Genomic DNA, 20,328 nt, shown 5'->3' with positions numbered 1-20,328 from the left:
TTGGATCCCTCCTATTTCTCATCTACATGCTGCCCCTCGGCAACATCATCCGAAAACACAGCGTCCGTTTCCACATGTACGCTGACGACACCCAGCTCTACCTCGCTACCTCTTCTCGTGACCCCTCCACGGTGTCTAAATTGTCAGACTGCTTGTCCATCATACAGTTCTGGATGAGCAAACATTTTCTCCAATTAAATATTGGGAAGATCGAAGCCGTTGTTTTCTGTCCCCGCCACAAACTCCGTTCCCTAGCCACTGACTGCATCCCTCTCCCTAACATCTGTCTGAGGCTGAACCACACTGATCGCAACCTTGGTGTCATATTTGACCCTGAAATGAGCTTCCGACCATATATAACAAAGACCGCCTACTTCTACCTCCGTAACATCGCCCGTCTCCGCCCTTGCCTCAGCTCATCCGCTGCTGAAACCCTCATCCATGCCTTTGTTACCTCTAGACTTGACTATTCCAACGCACTCCTGGCTGGCCTCCCACATTCTACCCTACGTAAACTTGAGGTCATCCAAAACTCGGCTGCCCGTGTCCTAACTCGCACCAAGTCCCGTTCGCCCATCAGCCCCGTGCTCGCTGACCTACATTGGCTCCCGGTTAAGCTATGTTACTGGTTATGTTACTGGACGAGTATTCCAGTAATGATCCGGAGACATGAGTTCAAATCCCACCACGGCAACTGGGGAATTTAAATTCAGTTCAATAAATCTGGTATAAAAAGCTAGTATCAGTAATGAAACTATCGTATTGTCGTAAAACCCCATTCACTAATGTCCTTCAGGGAAGGAAATCTGCCGCCCTTACCCGGTCTGGCCTATATGTGACTCCAGACCCACAGCAATGTGGTTGACTCTTAACTGCCCTCTGAAATGGCCCAGCAAGCCGCTCAGTTGTATCAAACCGCTGGGAAAGACAATCAGCACGGACTGCAGCGGTTCAAGAATGCGGCTCACCACCACCTTCTCGCGGGCAATTAGGGATGGGCAATAAATGCCAGCGAGGCCCACAACCAATGAATGATTTTTTTTTAATTCTAAAGACATTCTAAATAGTGGGGGCGCTTCTACAGTCCGGCATTCCCAGGAGTGAGCTGCACTCACAGGGTGGAGAGTCGCGGCTACAGGCTTTGCCTCACTCCCTGCAAGTGCCACTTCCTCACAGAGAACACAGAATCACACCTCCTTTCTCTGAAGGTCAACAGACTCTACAATAAGCTAAAAGTCTGCCGTTCACATCTTATCCATTTGATAGTAGAAATAATTAACATTCTGATTGCCTGATATTAAAAAAATGCTCCACTGAGAGTGATGGAGATGTGGGCTGGTGCTTGGGGTGGGGGATCCTCTATCTGTACACAGCCGGCGGGGCGGTCCGCGCCCCCAAGGGTGTAACCTAACTTTCTCTGCCAAATTCCCAGGCCAAGGGAGCCTTCTCCGCTTTGCCAGATTTTTCATGCTACCCTCCCCATTTACACCTCCTCTGGACCCATCTTTTGTTTCTTCTTGTCCCATTATCATCCCCTTTTGCTTTGCGCCATCGTCCCTTTCGTCATTTAATCACCCCTGCCCTCCACCCTATCACAGACCTTCCCCCTTTATTCTTTGCCTGCCCATTTTTCCCTGGCTCCGTACTTGCTTGAAAGCTGTTACTCTCTAGCGTCTTCCAGTTCTGATGAAAGGTTATCAACATGAAACGTTTTTCTCTCTCCGCAGACGCTGCCTGACCTGCTGAGGTGTTTCCAGCATTTCCTGTTTTTATTTCAGTTTTCAAGAATCTGCAGTATCTTGCTTTTGTTAAGATGTTTGATCTTGATTGTTGAAACTCGTCCCAGATAGTACAAGAGCTGCCGATTTTCTGAGGAGTTTAATTCTCTGTACTAACTGTTTCCACTTTAAGACAATGGCCCAGAAATTCGGGTCTCCACGGATGAGTACGCACGGGGTACTCACGCGTAGGCCCAATGGAAGTGCCAGTTTTGTGCATGCACTGCACATGCGCGGGAAACCGGCACTTCCGTTCCCCTGAAAGAAGGGGTTCAGAAGTCGCACGCGTGCGCAGGAGAGGCAGCGCGTGCGCATTGAACTTACATTTTTTTTGCAGGTTTTTCCGCGAGGGTAAGTCTGCAGGAGTTACACTTTTAAAAAGCAGTCGCAAGGCCTGCTTTTAACAAGGTAAGTGGTGAATTAATTAAAATTAAAACATTTTTTCCACAGGTTTATTATTTTTAAATACTTTAAAGAAAGGTAAGTTTATTTTTAGCCCCGTTAGAAAATGTAATTAATTTTTTCAAAAATTTAAATTATTGTTTAAAATAGTTATTTCATGTAATTTATAATTTATTTTAAAAATGTGATGGTTTTTTAAAAATTTATTTGAGGTTTTAGTGATGTTTTGGGGCTTATAGTATTTGTAGGTTTGACAGCTCTTCCTGTCAAACTTATGAATGAAGCATTCCCTGCTGCCATTGGCTCTCCATGGCCCACGTGATCCCAAAGGACGCATCGAGCTAACTGCGCCCCTGGGATAAGCAAGCACTGCGCGCCGGCAGTTGGAGGAGGCCCAGGATCGGAATTCCACGCGGGCCCACAGCTCAACGGCCAGTGCGCTAGGTAAGTGCAGGTCGGGGGCTTGCACCTGCGGGAAGCCCCCGACCCGAATTTCTGGGCCATTGAAAAGGGGTGAAGTGGGCTTTTGCTACAGAGCATTTCAAGGACTCTCAAAAGCTACTGGAAGAAACTTCCAAAGATTCAGCACACCGTTTCCAAACAGGTTATGGAGCAGGTCTTGTACTACTAGTTTCTAGCTGCACGATTCCACTTCTGTGTAATTACTTGACTTGTAAGTAAATCCGACTGTAAGTTTTAGCCTGAACAATATGGACTGTGCTAATTATCACCTTGCAAAGTGAACAGGAGAACATGGTCGGCAGCCCACATAATTTCCAGTACAGTATACCAAGGTAAGAGAGGAATCATTAGACCTGTAGTACATACTAACTTTCATTTCACATGCAAGATTGCAAGTTTCACTTCATAGGTGAGACAGATCGGGCTTGTGGAAACAGCCGGCTTGCAGTGAACCAGAGTTAAAAGTTTTGGAAGAAAGCCCAATTCTAACAGTTGTATGAAGCAAGCTAATCTTCTTTCTTATATTCGGTACTTGTAAATAAAATCTAGAACAGCACTTTGAAAGCCAAGAGCATTCAACGACATAAGCTGGTCAACAGTTGATTCCAATGCATCATAACATCTCATATAACATGCTGTGCAACATGCTCTGGTTATGCAGTCAGACACTATCAAGCAGCCGCTTATGACACTACATACCATGCATTGCACGTTATCCCCTTATTCACAGTGGAGCCATATACACCATTCTCCCTGTTACGGGTTCCTCATTTTCTGTACGTCTATTGCCTATGAAAACTTCTACAACTTTTTTTTTTAATCGTAAAGGCATACGCTAGGTCAAGACCCTAAAAGGGCATCCATGCGTAAACACATGCCCACTCATTCGATTTATTGACAGCATCAACATGCAATGGCACAGGGGGCTGGGATGCAAAGGCCCACTCCTTCATTCTTGATCTCAGCGACGCTGTTATTGGGGGAAGCATCAAGCAGAAGCCATGCAGCTCCCCAAAGGAAGAGGGAAACTTGGCCATATACCGCTGTTCCTCCATGATCGTGGGGGTCAATGTCTCGGAGTTCTCTACCTAACTCCATCAAGGGGGCACCATCAGCAGAAGGACTGTGATGATTCAAGGAGAGGGGCCCCCTCCCCACCATCTTCTCATGGCAACGAGGGATGGACAATAATTCCACAATCAGCCGCATCCCAAAATCAAATACCAAAATGAAGGACTAGTTTTTGGTCACTCTTGCCTGCCTCCTACCAGAGAGGCATTAGTGGAGGTCTGGGAGCAAGTCACACATCTACCCTTTCTGTTGCAGAGAAAAGAGGGATTGACGTAATAAAGACTCACTACGCACTTGGTTGTACATAAAGCAAGGCTTTAATCGACTTGTAACAAAACATGGAGGTCTAGTTAGTAGTCACTAGCTTCCTGTTTCCAGATTGTCTCTGGCCAAGGTGGGCCCACGCCAGAGTATTTATACTCCTCGGACGGCGCCCTCAGCTGGCCGTTCAGTAGTACTTCCTGATTTACTTCTTGTAGAAGTTGCGGTTTATGACAGGGATTACATTAATTTAGAACATCTTGAAATCTGACCATGCATTAGCTGGCCTCGGGATTAAGAGTAATTTTCACAACTTGTACCATTCTCCCAGCACCCACTAGCTCCAATTCATTCAGTGGTGTGGGACGGGGGGAGGGGGGGGGAAATAGGGATGGTGCTGGAACATGAGGTGGCGTGCCCAAAGAATCCTGTTTCAGTTCCCAAACATGGAAACTGTCAAGGTGGCAAGCTGGGGAGGCATTTATCACAATGGCAAGGCTAGAAAAAATGTTAACTTTAGAAGTATGAGGATCTTTGCACAGAAACCACAGGATAAGCATTGTGGGCGCTCATCGTGAAGTAATTTAACTCCATCTTTTGGTAGATCTTGCGGTTCAAAGAGGGCTGCACCAATTTCTTTCAACCCCTGAATTATTGGTTAATGACCAAGCCCTTTGCATTCAGTGATCACGTTTTCCCTTCCCCAGCATTCTCCAGCTAAGTCTTGATAGGTAATGGATTTCCCCACCTTTACTGTGCCAAGCGGCGGTTAAACCAGGTGTCTCGCCGAAATCGTTGGGGGACTTCACATCGGCACCAAACACAATCAGAGCCTTGATGAGATCCAGGTTATCGAGCTGCAACATCAGAAAGTCATTTTTACTCATTTTGTAAAACTATGTTTCAAGAGTTTAACCTTTTACATCTTGACCAATCTGGATTACCTCAAAGGAATCCTGGTTAAGCTTTGATTCAGTGGGCTGAATTTTGATTGATAAGGCGTGTAGGAGGCGGGACTACAACTTTTGGGGTTGTAGTCCCGCCTCCATCGAGTTGTGGCCAACCCACGCGATTTTAACTTGATTGACCTTGTTGAGCCCGCCCAGCGGGCTCAGCAGGCCAATTACGGGCCACCCGGCAACAGGTGACGTCATAGATTGACATTTCATCTGTCAAGAGCTTTTGACAGATGAAATATCAGTGTTTGACAGCTCTTTGAAGCGGTCAAACACTGACAATCTGTACATGAAGTTAATTCCTTCCTGTCAGGCTGATTTAGAGATCTCTCCAGAACAGAAAGCTGAATGCTACAACTTTTGATAGCTCGCGGCCATTCTGCTTTCTGTGCCGGTGAGATGAGGGACTCCCGAGACCTGAAGGAAGGAAGGCTGTAAAGGTAAGTAAATGTAAGCAAAACTTCTTTAAACACACCAAACACACTTACCTCTGAACTCATGCACCCATCACTCACCCGAACACCGGACATCTCGAACCCTCCAAGCCCTTCAGCCCGACGGTCCGCCTCGCTAACTTGGCGTGGTTTGGAGCCGTCGGGAATCCCACACTTCAACAATAAAAATAGGGATGAGGCTAAAAACTGCCTGTTAACAGGTAGTTAATTGGCACTAATCCCCTTCCCGCCTCGGGGAGGCGGGTCCCAGTGCGGGTCGGGTACCCGCCTCCTTTGAAACTGGCATGGAGGCGGGTTGGGGGCGGGATGGGTTCATGCCACCCCCCCCCCCCCGATTTCGAGATTTTAACCCCCCGACACGCCTCCAATCCCGCCTCCACGGCCCAATGAAAATGTTGCCCAGTGCCTCTTGACAAAGCCACTCCAAAAAAAGAAACACATTAGCCACACACTTGGAAATGAGCACTCGGATTTGTAGGTGCATGCACTGCCCAGTGTGGTGCTTGGCCACATCGAGTGGGGTGCTCAAAAGTTTGACCTATGGCTTGTGCTGAGTTTGCTGAAGTGGCTGCTTGAGTGCTACAACCAGCTACAACAACCGGCTGCAACTCAGCTCAATGCCCCTGGGCTAGGGAGAGATAAAAATAATGATCCAATGAGTCCAACTGGAAAGTTCAAATGGAGGTTGGGGGGGGTGGGGAACACTGGGCAAGAACAACATCAATGCCCGCTATAGTTAAACAGCCTACCGTCACTTGCCATTTAACCTGGCACATGAACAACAAGCACTGGAGGGATGTCAGTGTCTGTCCAGCAGTACCCCAAGCATGAAGAAGTGACTTTACGAGAAACCGGGGAGGAAAACGTTAACGATTTTTTTCCCCTCTCTTTGCAGAATGCCCATTACCACATTCTCCTCCCTCTCCAGCTGAAACAGCAGGACATTCTGTCTCACCACACTAGCAGTTAATGCCGCCGTGTGATCAGTTGGCAGGAAGTGAGGTTTAAGCACCGCAAAGTTGGTGGAGGCTAGTCTTGCCCTCCCAATGTTATTTTTTTTAGTTAGCCAGATATCGGATGCACATATCCCCATCATCAAATTTAATACTGTCCTACCCAAGCTATTGAGAAATCCATAAATATACAGGAAACTCTTTTTTATCCGGCACCGACGGGACCGGCGTGGTGCCGATTTATCAAAAAGTCCGGATTACAGAGAATTCCACAGGTTCACCACTCTCTGGGTGAAGAAATTCCTCCTCATCTCAGTCCTAAATAGCTTACCCCTTATCTTTAGACTGTGACCTCTGGTTCTGGACTCCCCCGTCATCAGGAACATCCTTCCTGCATCTAGTCTGTCTAGTCCTGTTAGAATTTTATAAGTTTCAACGAGATCCCCTCTCATTCTTCTAAACTCCAGCGAGTACAAGCCCAATCGACCCAATCTCTCCTCATACGTCATTCCTGCCATCCCAGGTATCAGCCTGGTGAATCTTCGCTGCACTCCCTCCGTGGCAAGAACATCCTTCCTCAGATAAGGCGACCAAAACTGCACACAATACTCAAGGTGTGGTCTCACCAAGGCCCTGTACAACTGCAGCAAGACATCCTTGTTCTTGTACTCGAACCCTCTCGCTACGAAGGCCAACATACCATTTGCCTTCTTAACCGCCTGTTAAGATGGTCATATAGATAGGTTCTGAGGAGTCATTTAAAGATAAAAAACGAAGGAAGGGGGTACAGGGGATCAGGGTGGGGAGTGCCAGAGAGTAGAGCCCAAGACCGCTGAAAGCTGTGTCATCAATGGTGGAATAAAGAATGAGGATAAACAAGAGGCCAGAGTTCGAGGCACGAAGAGTTCAGAAGGGACACAAGGGTGGCAGAGGTTACAGAGGTAGGTGGGATGAGGCCATGGAGGAGGATTTGTGAATTACGGCATTCTATCTGCACAGCACACTCTGTCAGCTTTTCCAACCTCCATGCAGATGGGTTCTTACTGCGGCCTACTGGGTCAAGCACCAACTTAGCATAATGTTTCCTGTAGACCCTGAGCATGCCTTCCCCGGGTTAGAGTGCCACGTTTTATTGAGGTGCCTCCTAAACCTGTGACCTCTACCACCTAGAAGGACAAGTGCATCAGGTACGTGGGCACACCACCACCTCCAAGTTCCCCTCCAAGAGGAGGAACTTCTTCACCCAGAGAGTGGTGAACCTGTGGAATTCTCTACCACAGAAGGCAATTGAGGCCAATTCATTAAATATATTCAAGAAGGAGTTAGATATATTTCTTACGGCTAAAGGGATCAAGGGATATGGGGAGAAGGCAGGGCCAGGGTACTGAATTTGGATGATCAGCCATGATCTCATTGAATGGCGGAGCAGGCTCGAGGGGCCGAATGGCCTACTCCTGCTCCTATCTTCTGTGTCACACGCCATATATCACCATTCATTCACTGTCGTTGGGTCAAAATCCTGGAACTCCCTCCCTAACGGCACTGTGGGAGCACCTTCACCACATGGGACTGCAGCAGTTGAAGAAGGGGGCCCACCACCACCTTCTCAAGGACAATTTAGGAATGGACAATAAATGCTGGCCTTGCCAGCGACACCCACATCCCATGAATGAATTTTTTTAAAAGCTGAAAATCAGTTAAGAAAAAACTCTTTCCAAACCTAAGAAACAAGATCAAGTGAGAATTAGCCATGGGAATTCAACTCTTGTCTTCTAGTTGGCGGTCACATGCTAGAGTTATAGACACCCCTCAAAAGAATATGCACAGTTTGCAAGGCAAAAAACACTGAGCCAATGTTCTCCACCATTCCACAAGCAGCTGGGGAGTGGTAATAATCATCAGACGGCCCTGAACCTGATAGATTTTTCTATATATAGTTTAAAAAAATACTGACCCTCATGGCAAGATGAAGCGGCGTATTCCCACTTTCTCCTTTTGCATTTGTATTAGATCCATGTACTAACAGAACCATCGCACACTCAAAACGCTCGCGTTTCACCATGATGTGCAATGGTGTCTCTCCAGTTTTACTCCGGTAGCTTAGGACACAGCCATGGTTAATCAGCAGTCGGATCATCTGAAATTATTCAATCAACAAAGCACTATGAGTCCAGAACAAAAAGAACTTGCATTTATATAGCGCCTTTCATGACCTCAGGACGTTACAAAGCGCTTTACAGCCAATGAAGTACTTTTGAAGGGCAGTCACTGTTGTGATATAGAGAAACGTGGCAGCCATCTTGCGCACAGCAAGCTCCCACAAACAGCAATGAGAGAAATGACCAGATAATCTGTTTTAGCAACGTTAGTTGAGGGATCAATGTTGGCCAAGACACCGGGAGAATTCCCCTGCTCTTCCTCAATTAGTGACTTGGGATCTGTTACGTCTACCTGAGAGGGCATGTGGGGCCTCCATATAACAGCCGATCTAAAAGTCAGCACCTCTATCAGTGCAGCACTCCCTCAAGTACTGCAAACAAGTGTCAGCCTAGATTATGTGCTCAAGTCTCTGGATGGGATTTGAAGCTATATCCTTCAGACTCAGAGATGAGAGTGCGAACACTGAGGTAAAGCTGACACCTTTCACTGTGTCTCAATATTTAATAGGTTTTTAATTCCATGAGCAAGTCAGCTCCAAAACATGTGTACGAGTGACTAATTAATTGAAGCTGAGCCTGATCAGATCCGAGAAAGTCCAACCAGGCATCTAGTACAGGAAACTCTTTGGTATCCGGCCCTGACGGGACCGGGATGGTGCCGGTTCATTAAAAATTCCGGATGACGGAGAGGGTTATCTACTGAGGCTATTTTTAACGGCAGTGCGGGAGACGCACAGAAAAATTGCAGATCGGAAGAGACTATCGGCAGCGCGGGAGAGTCAGACTCCTGTTATTGAGGTGTTCGGACTTCCGACAGCGCCAAGAAGCCGAGTAGTGGCAGTTTGGAGAACTACCCCCACTGACTAACTCGGCCAGCGCAGGAGACTCGGACTCGGACACGGCAACGGTGTTGTTTTCGGAGTATGAATTTTGCCGGTTAATAGAGAATTCCGGATATTTAGGTGCTGTTTAAACGAGAGTTTCCTGTACATGGATAGAAGAGTCAACACAGCCTGTACAGACTCTGAAATTGGCTCTTGGTGCTAAATTCTAATGGAGACTCGAGAACTTGGGGTGAAATTCCTCTTAATGAGAAACAGAAGGATGGTTTTTTTTCCTCCATAATGAACAAAATTGCATTCTAAGAATTCAGTATTCCAAAGCCGCACCATTCCTGCAATTTTGTCAGCAGGTCATTAAGTACACAGAAAAACAAGCATTCTGCTCTCCCCGCCGCCCATTAAAGTGAGAACAATCAATATCTGTGAAGACGTCACAGCTCTATTGGTTGCTAGTGGGTTTTTTTCCGCTAACTAGTAAGAATCCTACTGAACAATAACTCGCACAGCTGTCACTACAGGAAACTCTTTATTATCCGGCACCAACGGGACCGGCGTGGTGCCAGTTTATCGAAAAGTCCGGATTACAGAGAGGTATAGTAAAATGTACGAGAGCTCCGAACACAGCAACAAATCCAGGCTTCCCTGTTGCTTAGCAACAGGTGCAGGAACTCCGGCCACAAGATCCAAGCGTCCCTGTTGCTTAGCAACAGGTGCAGGAACCCGACCACTAGATCCAAGCGTCCCTGTTGCTTAGCAACAGGTGCAGGAACCCGGCCACAAGATCCAGGAACGGCCACTAATATGAATTAAAACTTACCTGAACCTGCTCCTGAATTTTGCCGATTAACAGAGATTTCTGGTTATTTAGGTGCCGGTAAATCGAGAGTTTCCTGTAATAAGGTAGGATAATGATCTTGCATTTACCACCACTGTGGATGACTCCTCCATCGTCTGTGAAGAGTCATATTCTTCCCCCTTTTCCCAAAGGAGCTGGGGTGCGGTTCCAAAAGCAAGAGGCGCCCTCCAGTACTTTTTTTCACATGACCCCAGTTTAGAGCTCTCTTCCGCAAACGACGGTTGATGCTGGGCCAATTGTTAATTTTAAATCTGAGATTGATCGATGTTTTTGTTAACCAAAGGTATTAAGGGATATGGGCCAAAGGCGGGTGTATGGAGTCAGGTCACAGATCAGCCAAGATCTCATTGAATGGCAGAGCACTGCATCCACAAGATGCACCGCAGCAACTCGCCAAGGCTTCTTCGGCAGCACCTCCCAAACCCGCGACCTCTTTTGCCTAGAAGGACAAGGGCAGCAGGCGCATGGGAACACCACCACCCCCAAGTTCCCCTCCAAGTCACACACCATCCTGACTTAGAAATATATCGGCTGATCCTTCATCGTTGCTGGGTCAAAATCCTGGAACTCCCGACCTAACAGCACTGTGGGAGCACCTTCACCACACGGACTGCAGCGGTTCAAGGCGGCGGCTCACCACCACCTTCTCGAGGGCAATTAGGCATGGGCAATAAATGCTGGCCTTGCCCAGCGACGCCCAGATCCCATAAACGAATTTTGAAAAAAACAGGCTCAAGAGGCTAAATGCCCTACTCCTGTTCCCTAAAGGCTGACAGACTTGAGGTGGTGTGTACCACGGTGCAGCCTGACTCAATCCTCATCCAGTGTTCACATATATGTGCACTTTCTAGTTTGGGTCACTTGATAACTATCAGGAGCAACAATCCTTGTTGATTTTGTCTCCCCTTTGTTAGCCAAGGAACATTAAATCCAACTGTAGTGCCCCAACTGCGCCCTAGACAAGAGCAGCTAACTCAACACAGATCAGGGACACAACTTGGGACTTTTTGAAAAAGGGTTGGACCCGAAACGTCGACTCTGTTTTCTCTCCACGGATGTTGCCTGGCCTGCTGAGTTTTTCCAGCATTTTCTGTTGTTATTTTGGGACCTTCCTGATTGGCACAGTACAGAACTATACTATTGGGTACATTTACTCACTGAGCTATCGGGAAGCCATATTCAAGTTCAAACCTCATATTTATATTCATCTACAGTGCAGAGTATTACAACGGCAATCTCAGTACTGTGTGCACAAACTCAACAAAGGTCAAGTAACAGATTTTAAAGCTTTGGCCACAGTGGCCAACGCATTGTGTGCCAAAACCAGGAATACCCAGATCAGTCAAAGCCAAAACCCATCCTAGTATCATCACATTTTCCAAGTATCAGCCTCCCAGGTGGCGAAATAGATGAGCTGGATAGTAAAGAGGAAGGTTTCAACAAAAAAAAGATTTACATCTGCATTCTTGGCCCAGTGGAGGGGTGTCCCGCCGTGGTGAGTGTCTTCGGTTTGGATCTGATTTGGGTCTGCTTGAAGAATAGCCTCAGCACACCTAGAGAGAAACAAAAAACGAGAAAGGTTACCCATGCTGGCATTGCACAAGCTACCAGCTTACACACTTGCAGCCGCAGTGGGAAGAACAATTGGGATTACAAAAAAAAACACAAGCATTGAAGGAAACATTTTTTGAAAGATGGCGGCACTCTGATTCTGCAATGTGGTCAAAAACGGAGCTATATTTTTCCCCTTTCCCCATTCTCTCCAGAAGGTAGAGTGTGGTTCCACAGGGACCCTCCAGAACCATGCCCAAGTGATGATTCTTATGTGAGAGTCTAGACATTGAATATCAGCTAACTGGTCAGTAGTTGGAGGCAAAACCAAGCCCGTGCATGTCCTTACCAATGTTCCCTCTAATTCTTTTTCCGAGCACAGTCCCTTTAACTGGCCCATTCAAATTTTGGCGCATGAGTGGTTTCTTCCGTGTAAAAGCTGGCGAGCGGCCTGCGCGGGACCTCCAGACCGCAATGCAGCCGTGCTGCTTAGTGGGAACGTTGGTCCTTACCCGACATCTACACACTTGCACGCTCCTTCGGGAGTCACTGGATAGCAGTCAGGAGGAGCGGCAACTCTTGCTGATTTTTTCCCTTCCTAATTCAGGGGCGCTGAGGCCACGTTGGGCTGCTCCTATTGCTGCTCCATCTGAGATCAGCACGGACCAGGAATCAAACCTAGAACCTGTGGAATTCTCTACCACAGGAGGCTGTGGCGGCCAAGTAACTGAATATATTTAAGAAGGAGATAGATAGATTTCTCGACACAAAAGGCATCAAGGGGTATGAGGAGAGAGCGGGAATATGGTATTGAGGCAGAGGATCAGCCATGATCATATTGAATGGCGGAGCAGGCTCGAAGGGCCGAATGGCCGACTCCTGCTCCTATTTTTTCTATGTTTCTTCCTGATTCCAATGGCTCAGTATAGCACTGGACAAAGCCCTTTACTACTGAACCACGACGAGCCAATGCAATGCTGTGCTGTGACTTGATTCAATTTGAATATTTAATCACTGACGACAACAATGGGTGCAAAAGGGAAAATGTTTAATTCGCCAACATGATTTACTTGAAATCTTCAACATCCCCAGAAGCCACACTCAGATCGAGTGCCTTGAGCCGCAGAGAGATTTTCAGAGACAAAATGGAAAATGACATTGTTCTTCAGTGAGAATCATAACACGGAGTTGAACTGGCACTGTTGATAAGACATTTCACCCATAAAGACACAAAAACGGAGTCATTTCAGAACAAGTGACTGAAGACTACATGCATGCGTTAATTTATCCAGAGATTCCTGATAGGGGGGTTGGCTGTCTCTTTGGTCACCCTAAAATATTGGCATATCATGCCAACTCTAGCCTTGTTGGTCAATTGTTTCAGAAAATAGGCATTTACATACAATTAACTGCTATCACAGACTTCGAAAAGGAAGTTAATATGAATGTAAGCACGTCGATTTTTTTTTAATGTAAGAGCAATGGGAATGGGAAGTTCCCAGGTTTCATGGCAGTGGTAAAATTAGCAGAGCATTCCTGCTCTAGGAGGACTGGAAGCTGCCAGGATTCCAGCATTCCCTGCTGGAAGTATATATGCGCACAGGAGAGGACACCAGTCCAGCTCAGCTGTGATGAACTCCATGGTCCAGTAGCGCGCCAACAACCCACTGCTCAGACTGAAACATGAAGAATGACAACTGGGACAAAACACTAGCTGCCACTAACCGTCGGCCAAGCATGAACTGCCATCTTCAGCAGAGGAAGGGAGAAGGAAGAAATGTGAAGCTTGGGGGGGGGGGGGGGGGGGGGGGCGGGTGGGTGGAAACAGAAATCACAGACAGTAACAAAGCAGCACCTGAAGGAGGAAAAATATTAAGGAGCAGGGGGGGTTAAAACATTTCTTGCCCTTACCCAGCATGGACGAACTTCATGGATGTATGGATTGGATAACCATGCGATCCAACAATATTACAACTGGCTTGGCAATAGAGTAAGGATTTGGCTACATCAGTTTTCCCCAGCCGACAAGCGATGTGAAGTGGCGTCTCGCCACCAGTGCTCAAGTGATTCACTCCAATAGAACGCTGTTTACTTAACAACTGCAAATTAAAAACAGACATGAAAAAGGTAAAATAAAAAATCAGGATTTCTTTGTATGATTTAGTAGGTGATTGTGGGCTGTGTCATGGTCATTTAACCACTTTGCACCTGGGCTCATTTCCAGCCCAATTGCGTGCAACGAAAGTCTTCTCTGCGAGATACCCTTTAAAAGATCTGAACCAAAGTGAGTACGGAAGGCCTCAAGCCTGTTTCCAATGGGCGCCAGCACAGTGAACAAACAGCAATAACGGACACTAGTGAGAGACTTGGCAAAATCCATAGATACGCCACTTTGGTCTAAGGAATTGAAATGGTGGTAGTTTAACGAGTAACACATGGATCTTGTTAAAATGCCTGTAATAATTTCAAATCAATCCTGTTAATTTCAGTAATCCACTTCAATCCCTCGAACTCACAAAGAAAGCATAGGTCGCTTTTCCGCTATACGGACGTCACTGCTGGCAGGTGACCTGGTCTCGGTTGGTCGGCAGCACCCCTTTGTGTAAGCCAGCTGGTTTCCTTATCACAACAGCATCAATAGAGAGGGAAACAATTCGAAATCAGGATAAAGCGACCTGCGAAAGCAAGGTAAACGCTGGAAAAGAACCCTGTGCGTTGGCTCTCTTTAAAGCTCTGTATAAAAGCGCAGCCCCAGCGTACTGGCTTCCCCACTCGGATTGTTAAAGGATGGATGGAACAGTTCATGCCTGCAGATTTTTAAAATATCTTCAACGAAGTGAGCTTTGACTGGGAGCTTTTAATTCACTCCGTTAAAATTGTAAGATGACCATTAGCATTTGGAATATCACTGTGACTACATTTTGCACTTTGTCGCCTATTCTCACTTGGTTAATTCCTGCCTCGCCACCCTTGTCTCCTAGATCCATAAATTTCATATTATAGCAGTCAAATTTAAATCTGATCACGCTGTTCGATAATTCAGCATTCTGGTTGCCCGACACTACAGTCAAGCTCTACATAGAGGACCTGATTCAGATCGTCGTATGCAATGCTCCGACACCCCCTTTCGCATTACCTTCTGTGACAATGGCAGTTCACCACCTCGAGCATTCAAGAGATTTTTGAAAGCTGGAAAAGGACCATAAAACATGGGTGCAGCTAAAAGCGCAGCAGAAATTCATTAAATAGCAATTAATAAACATGACTGGTGTTGTACTTGGGGAATTGAGTGAATAGAAGGATTGGCCTGAAGTCTGCTAACCAGGTGGCCGTCCATCATTAAAATTAACTCAATTCCCCAACACAGCCCAAGATACTGTCTGGGCTGGCTGCTCCACACATACACTCCCCTCCAATGCTAAGCCATAATTAAGAACATAAGAAATAGGAGCAGGATTAGGCCAAATGGCCCCTCGAGCCTGCTCTGCCGTTCAGTAAGATCGTGGCTGAACTTCTACCTCAACTCCACTTTCCTGCCCTATTCCCACATCTCTCAATTCTTTTAGTGTGTCCTTAATTGGCCTCGCTTAACAAATGGGAGTGGTTCGGTCTGAGCCAGCATCTCTCCGCATCATCTTGGACGAGGCCCTTCATTCCTGTACTGCATGTATTGTTGCCACCTTTTACCAATTCCATAACCGAACAAAGGAGGGTGGGGGGGGGGGGGGGGGGTGAGGAAGTAGATAGGTCAAAGGAACAAGGGGCGGGATCGTGGAGTCGATGTCAACAAAATGCCTCAAATTGATATCAGTCCTAAGTTAGTTATATTTTACAAGATAGTTACACCAATTTAAAATACTGGGATGAATAAAAATAACGAATTATGTACTTATTTACAATTATTTATAACGGAACCATAACCGCAACACCGGATGTAACAAGGACGAAGAAATTAGTGTCACACCCCAGACCTATGAAAAATCTTATACTATACTACATACTGATTCATGCTTGTACAATACAGAACTCGGCAACATCAATTACTTCTTGTGTTTGAGTGCGTATTTGTCATCTGGGCTTGCTGCAACTTAGATTTCCTAGTTCTTTTAGTCAGATCAGTAGAACCCAAGCAGGAAAGCTCATTTGTTTACAAGCAGATTACAGGCTTTTTTTTTTAATTGATGATTCTAGATGAAGAGCCAATTCGCATTGTGCAAATGGTATGTTGGCCTTCGTAGCAAGAGGGTTTGAGTACAGGAACAAGGATGTCTTGCTGCAGTCGTACAGGGCCTTGGTGAGACCACACCTTGAGTATTGTGTGCAGTTTTGGTCGCCTTATCTGAGGAAGGATGTTCTTGCCATGGAAGGAGTGCAGCGAAGATTCGCCAGGCTGATACCTGGGATGGCAGGAATGACGTATGCGGAGAGATTGAGTCGATTGGGCTTGTACTCGCTGGAGTTTAGAAGAATGAAAGGGGATCTCATCGAAACTTATAAAATTCTAACAGGACTAGACAGACTAGATGCTGGAAGGATGTTCCCAATGGTCGAGGAGTTCAGAACCAGGGGTCACAGTCTAAGGATAAGGGGTAAGCCATTTAGGACAGAGATGAGGAGGAATTTCTTCACCCAGAGAGTGGTGAACCTGTGGAATTCTCTACCAAAGAAGGCAGTAGAGGCTAATTCATTAAATATATTCAAGAAAGAGTTGGATATATTTCTTAAGGCTAAAGGGATCAAGGGATATGGAGAGAAGGCAGGAACAGGGTACTGAGTTTGGATGATCAGCCATGATCTCATTGAATGGCGGAGCAGGCTCGAGGGGCCGAATGGCCTACTCCTGCTCCTATCTTCTATGTTTCTATGTGCTGCAATGCGTTGACTGCGAAGCACTGTGGGACGTCCTGAAGTCATGAAAGATACTATATAAATACAAGGGCCTAAAAATTCGGTTGCTTTGCGCCTCCCGTTAGTGCCCTAAGAGGGCCCCTCCCTCTTTTGCCAGCACTCCAATTCCTGGGGGCCCAGCTGGGCCCCGGGTCGCGCTGCGCAAGGCCCCTTCCCTTTAAGGGGAGGAAGGCCTGCAGTATCGCGGCGCTATATTCACTCCCAGCGCCCATCCTGGGGCGCTACCAATGAATTTCAGCCGTGGGGGGCGCTAATTTTTTCGGGGCACTAAAAGTAGCGCCCTGGCGAAGTTAGCGCCCCAAAGGGGGCGAGACTCAATTTCCCCCCCCCCCCCAAGGTCTTTTTTTTCTTTACATTGCCAAGAGTACAAGAGGAGGTAAATCAGGAGCTAATGATTCGGCGATATCTTACTTTAAGTTTTAAAAGGTTGCGGGAGAAAGGGAAGGCAGATGAAGAAGGTAAGCAGCTCCACAGTTCTGAGGCTGGGGTTGTTTTCTTTGGAACAGAGGAGGCTGAGGGGAGACTTGATTGAGGTGTATAAAATTATGAGGGGCCTAGATAGAATGGATAGGAAGGACCTATTTCCCTTAGCAGAGAGGTCAATAACCAGGGGGCATAGATTTAAAGTAATTGGTAGGAGATTTAGATTTGAGGAGAAATGTTTTCAGCCAGAAGGTTGGTGGGGGTCTGGAACTCACTGCCTGAAAGGGTGGTAGAGGCAGAAACGCTCACCACATTTAAGAAGTACTTGGATATGCACTCGAAGTGCTGTAACCTAAAAGGCTACGGACCAAGAACTGGAAAGTGGGATTAGGCGGGACAGCTCTTTTGGCAGGCACAGACACGATGGGCCGAATGGCCTCCTCCTATGCTGTAAATTTCTATAATTCTGAGAAAGAACGAGTTAAAGCACGCGGCTGGGCAAGGGAGTCTTGATTTCCACACAATGAAGACACAGAGTAGAGAAACAGCACGTGGGGGGGATGATGTACTTGGAGCTCTTTTCTCATTTAGTTCCAACAGTTTGCAAATTATTTACTGTTCTAACAATCCTCCAACTATGTATTGCTAATTGCTGACTGGTATCTGTTTACACAACCCTCTGAAACCTGGCAGCTCACCATTATAAAGAGAACAGTTTGACCCATCTCAGGTCCACAGGGACAGAGCTTCTCTCATCAAATGTGGACACAAGTTTCTTAATTACACAATAATCTTCGCAGAAGTCATCCCAGGCAAACTTCATTATTTTCAGATTCAGCAGGCGCGTAAAGCTCATTAAACATGTAATCCCTCTCCAAGTTCAGTAATACAAACTGCTGGCAAGGGGGAACTGATATAATCAAATCACTTCTGCAAGTAGACTAAACACCTGTCACATCCAATGCTTTGCTCTTAAATATCGCCTCACGATGCTAGAAGCTTGGCTAAAATACAGTTTGATCATCTCTACAGCTCTTTGCCTTGGATCTCAGCAGGCAAAGAACAGGCATTAGTTTTCGCTTGAAACTTTTTATAAAGATCTAAAGGGGAACACAGGTTTTGTTAAGAAAACACAACGTTCCACCAACAAAGGATCGCTCTCGGGATTCAGTGCGACAACCATCTTGGGTTTAAGGGCTCCTGCTACCCCATTCTAGTTTTTTGTTTCTTCAGGGTTCTTGAGAAAAATTCAAGATTTTTACAACTCCCAAGTTCTTTCATGAAGTATAAATAATACTGCAGGTCATTTCGAAATGCAGATGATCATGACAGAAAAACATAGCAAAGAGTCATAGGGCTAGAATTTCGTGGAGCCGTCAGGCAGAGTTTCAGTCGTGTGGGGGGGGGGGAAATCCCGAATTTGGGGGTCCCGACACCATCTCGCCCAAAACCCCGCCCCACGTAAGTTTCAGGGGCGGCGGGTACCCGCCCCGCACTGGGACCCGCCGAAACCAGGCGGGAAGGGATTAGTGCCAATTAACTGCCTGTTAACAGGTAGTTAACAGGCAGTTTTTAGCCTAATCCCTATTTTGAGGGGTTTCGTGTGGGATTCCCGACGGCTCCAAACCACGCCAGGTTAGAGCAGGCAGGTCGTCGGGTTGGAGGGGTCGCGATGTCGGTGCTCAGGTGAGTGATGGGTGCATGAGTGTAAAGGTAAGTGTGTTTGGTGTGTCTAAAGTGTGTAAAGAACTTTTACTTACCTGTACTTACCTTAACAGCCTTTCTTCCTGTAGCCGTCGGGAGCCCATCACTCAGCCGGAACTGAAAGCTGAACGGCTGCGATCTGTGAAAAGTGACAGCCTTCAGCTTTGAGTGCCGGTGAGAGTTCTAACTGAGTCTGTGTAGAAGGACTCATGTTAGAACTCAGAGTGTCAGTGTTTCACAGCTTCAAACAGCTGTGAGACACTGATATTTCATCTGTCAAGAACTCTTGACAGATGAAATTTCAGTCTGTGACGTCACCTGTTGCCGGGTGGCCCTTAATTGGCCTGCTGAGCCCGCTGGGTGGGCTCAACAAGGTCAATCAAGGGAAAATCGCACGGATTGGCCGGATGTCGAAGTAGGCGGGTCAAAAACCCGAAAGGGGAAGTCCCGCCTTCTTCCCGACAGGTTCGGGAAAATCTACCCCATAGTCTGTTGCTTGCAGCAGTGGCTCCACAGAGCAGGTCATGAAGCACATTTATGACCATGTGGATCAGATCTCTAATGTTCACTTGCCCGCTATTGCTGGTTGACTTCTGCGATGACACTTCTCCTGCTGTTAGCAATTTGTTGGCCTTCGAACTGTGTGGAACCGTGCTTCATAGCGTGTTTCCAGATTGCAGTCTTTGGCTAAATTCTCCCAGGTTTTTGGATGAACGTCACATCTGGACATGTCGAGCCCAGCGGAACAGAGCCTGCGCGACCAGGGCTTTGAATGTTGGTGCACTTCAGTTTGACATTATCTTCATGTGAGATTGCACATGCCGTGGGTGGAACCTTTCTAGCAGGTTCCCGGACGACGATAAAGGAATCAGCTTTTCAGCCGTATAAACCATAGTACATTGTACACCCACCGCCTTGTCTTCACCGTCAAGCCACGCTGGTTCAAAACAAGTGACCATGTGCTGGACTGACCTTTCTGACGAGGCTATTGACTTTCCTGGTCCAACATAAGCAGGGGGCATAGTTTTAAAGTAATTGGTAGAAGGATTAGAGGGGAGGGATTGAGGAAAACCTTTTTCACCCAGAGGGTGGTGGGGGTCTGGAACACACTGCCTGGAAGGGTGGTAGAGGCAGAAACCCATCATCACATTTAAAAAGTACTTGGATATGCACCTGAGGTGCCGTAAACTGCAAGGCTACGGACCAAGAGCTGGAAAGTCAGACTAGGTTGGATAGATCTTTCTCGACCAGTGCAGACACGATGGGCCGAATGGCCTCCGTCTGTGCCCTAAATTTCTATGTTTCTATGAACTGCGCATTATGACTGAGTATGTTGCGTCAGTACAGGAAACTCTCGTTTAAACGGCACCTAAATATCCAGAATTCTCTATTAACCGGCAAAATTCATACTCCGAAAACAGCACCTCAGTAACTGACAATGTTGCCGAGTCCAAGTCTCCCGCGGTGGCCGAGTTAGTCAGTGGGGGTAGTTTTCCAAACTGTCCGAACACCTCAATAACAGGAGCCTGACTCTCCTGCGCTGTCGG

At 46.8% G+C, this 20,328-nt stretch overlaps 1 protein-coding gene across 3 annotated transcripts in view; it reads right to left on the bottom strand.

The window, feature by feature from the left end:
* Nucleotides 1–20,328, bottom strand: part of pla2g6 (phospholipase A2, group VI (cytosolic, calcium-independent)) — an 85,029-nt gene that overhangs the window by 26,678 nt on the left and 38,023 nt on the right. For all 3 annotated transcript variants that reach the window (XM_085969647.1, XM_085969646.1, XM_085969648.1), the window contains exons 5-8: nt 13,658–13,845; nt 11,652–11,748; nt 8,293–8,475; nt 4,723–4,831 (exon numbers count right to left, since the gene is read on the bottom strand). In XM_085969647.1, the coding sequence (XP_085825773.1) occupies nt 4,723–4,831; nt 8,293–8,475; nt 11,652–11,748; nt 13,658–13,845 (577 nt within the window). The remainder of the gene's footprint in view (nt 1–4,722; nt 4,832–8,292; nt 8,476–11,651; nt 11,749–13,657; nt 13,846–20,328) is intronic.

The sequence above is a fragment of the Somniosus microcephalus genome, chromosome 28 (assembly GCF_052327205.1).
Source record: "Somniosus microcephalus isolate GS21.2 chromosome 28, FLI_Smic_1.0, whole genome shotgun sequence".
In the NCBI taxonomy this organism is placed as follows: Eukaryota; Metazoa; Chordata; class Chondrichthyes; order Squaliformes; family Somniosidae; genus Somniosus; species Somniosus microcephalus.
The sequence above is the reverse complement of the archived record's forward strand: the minus strand, read 5'-3'. Positions and strand labels throughout refer to the sequence as shown.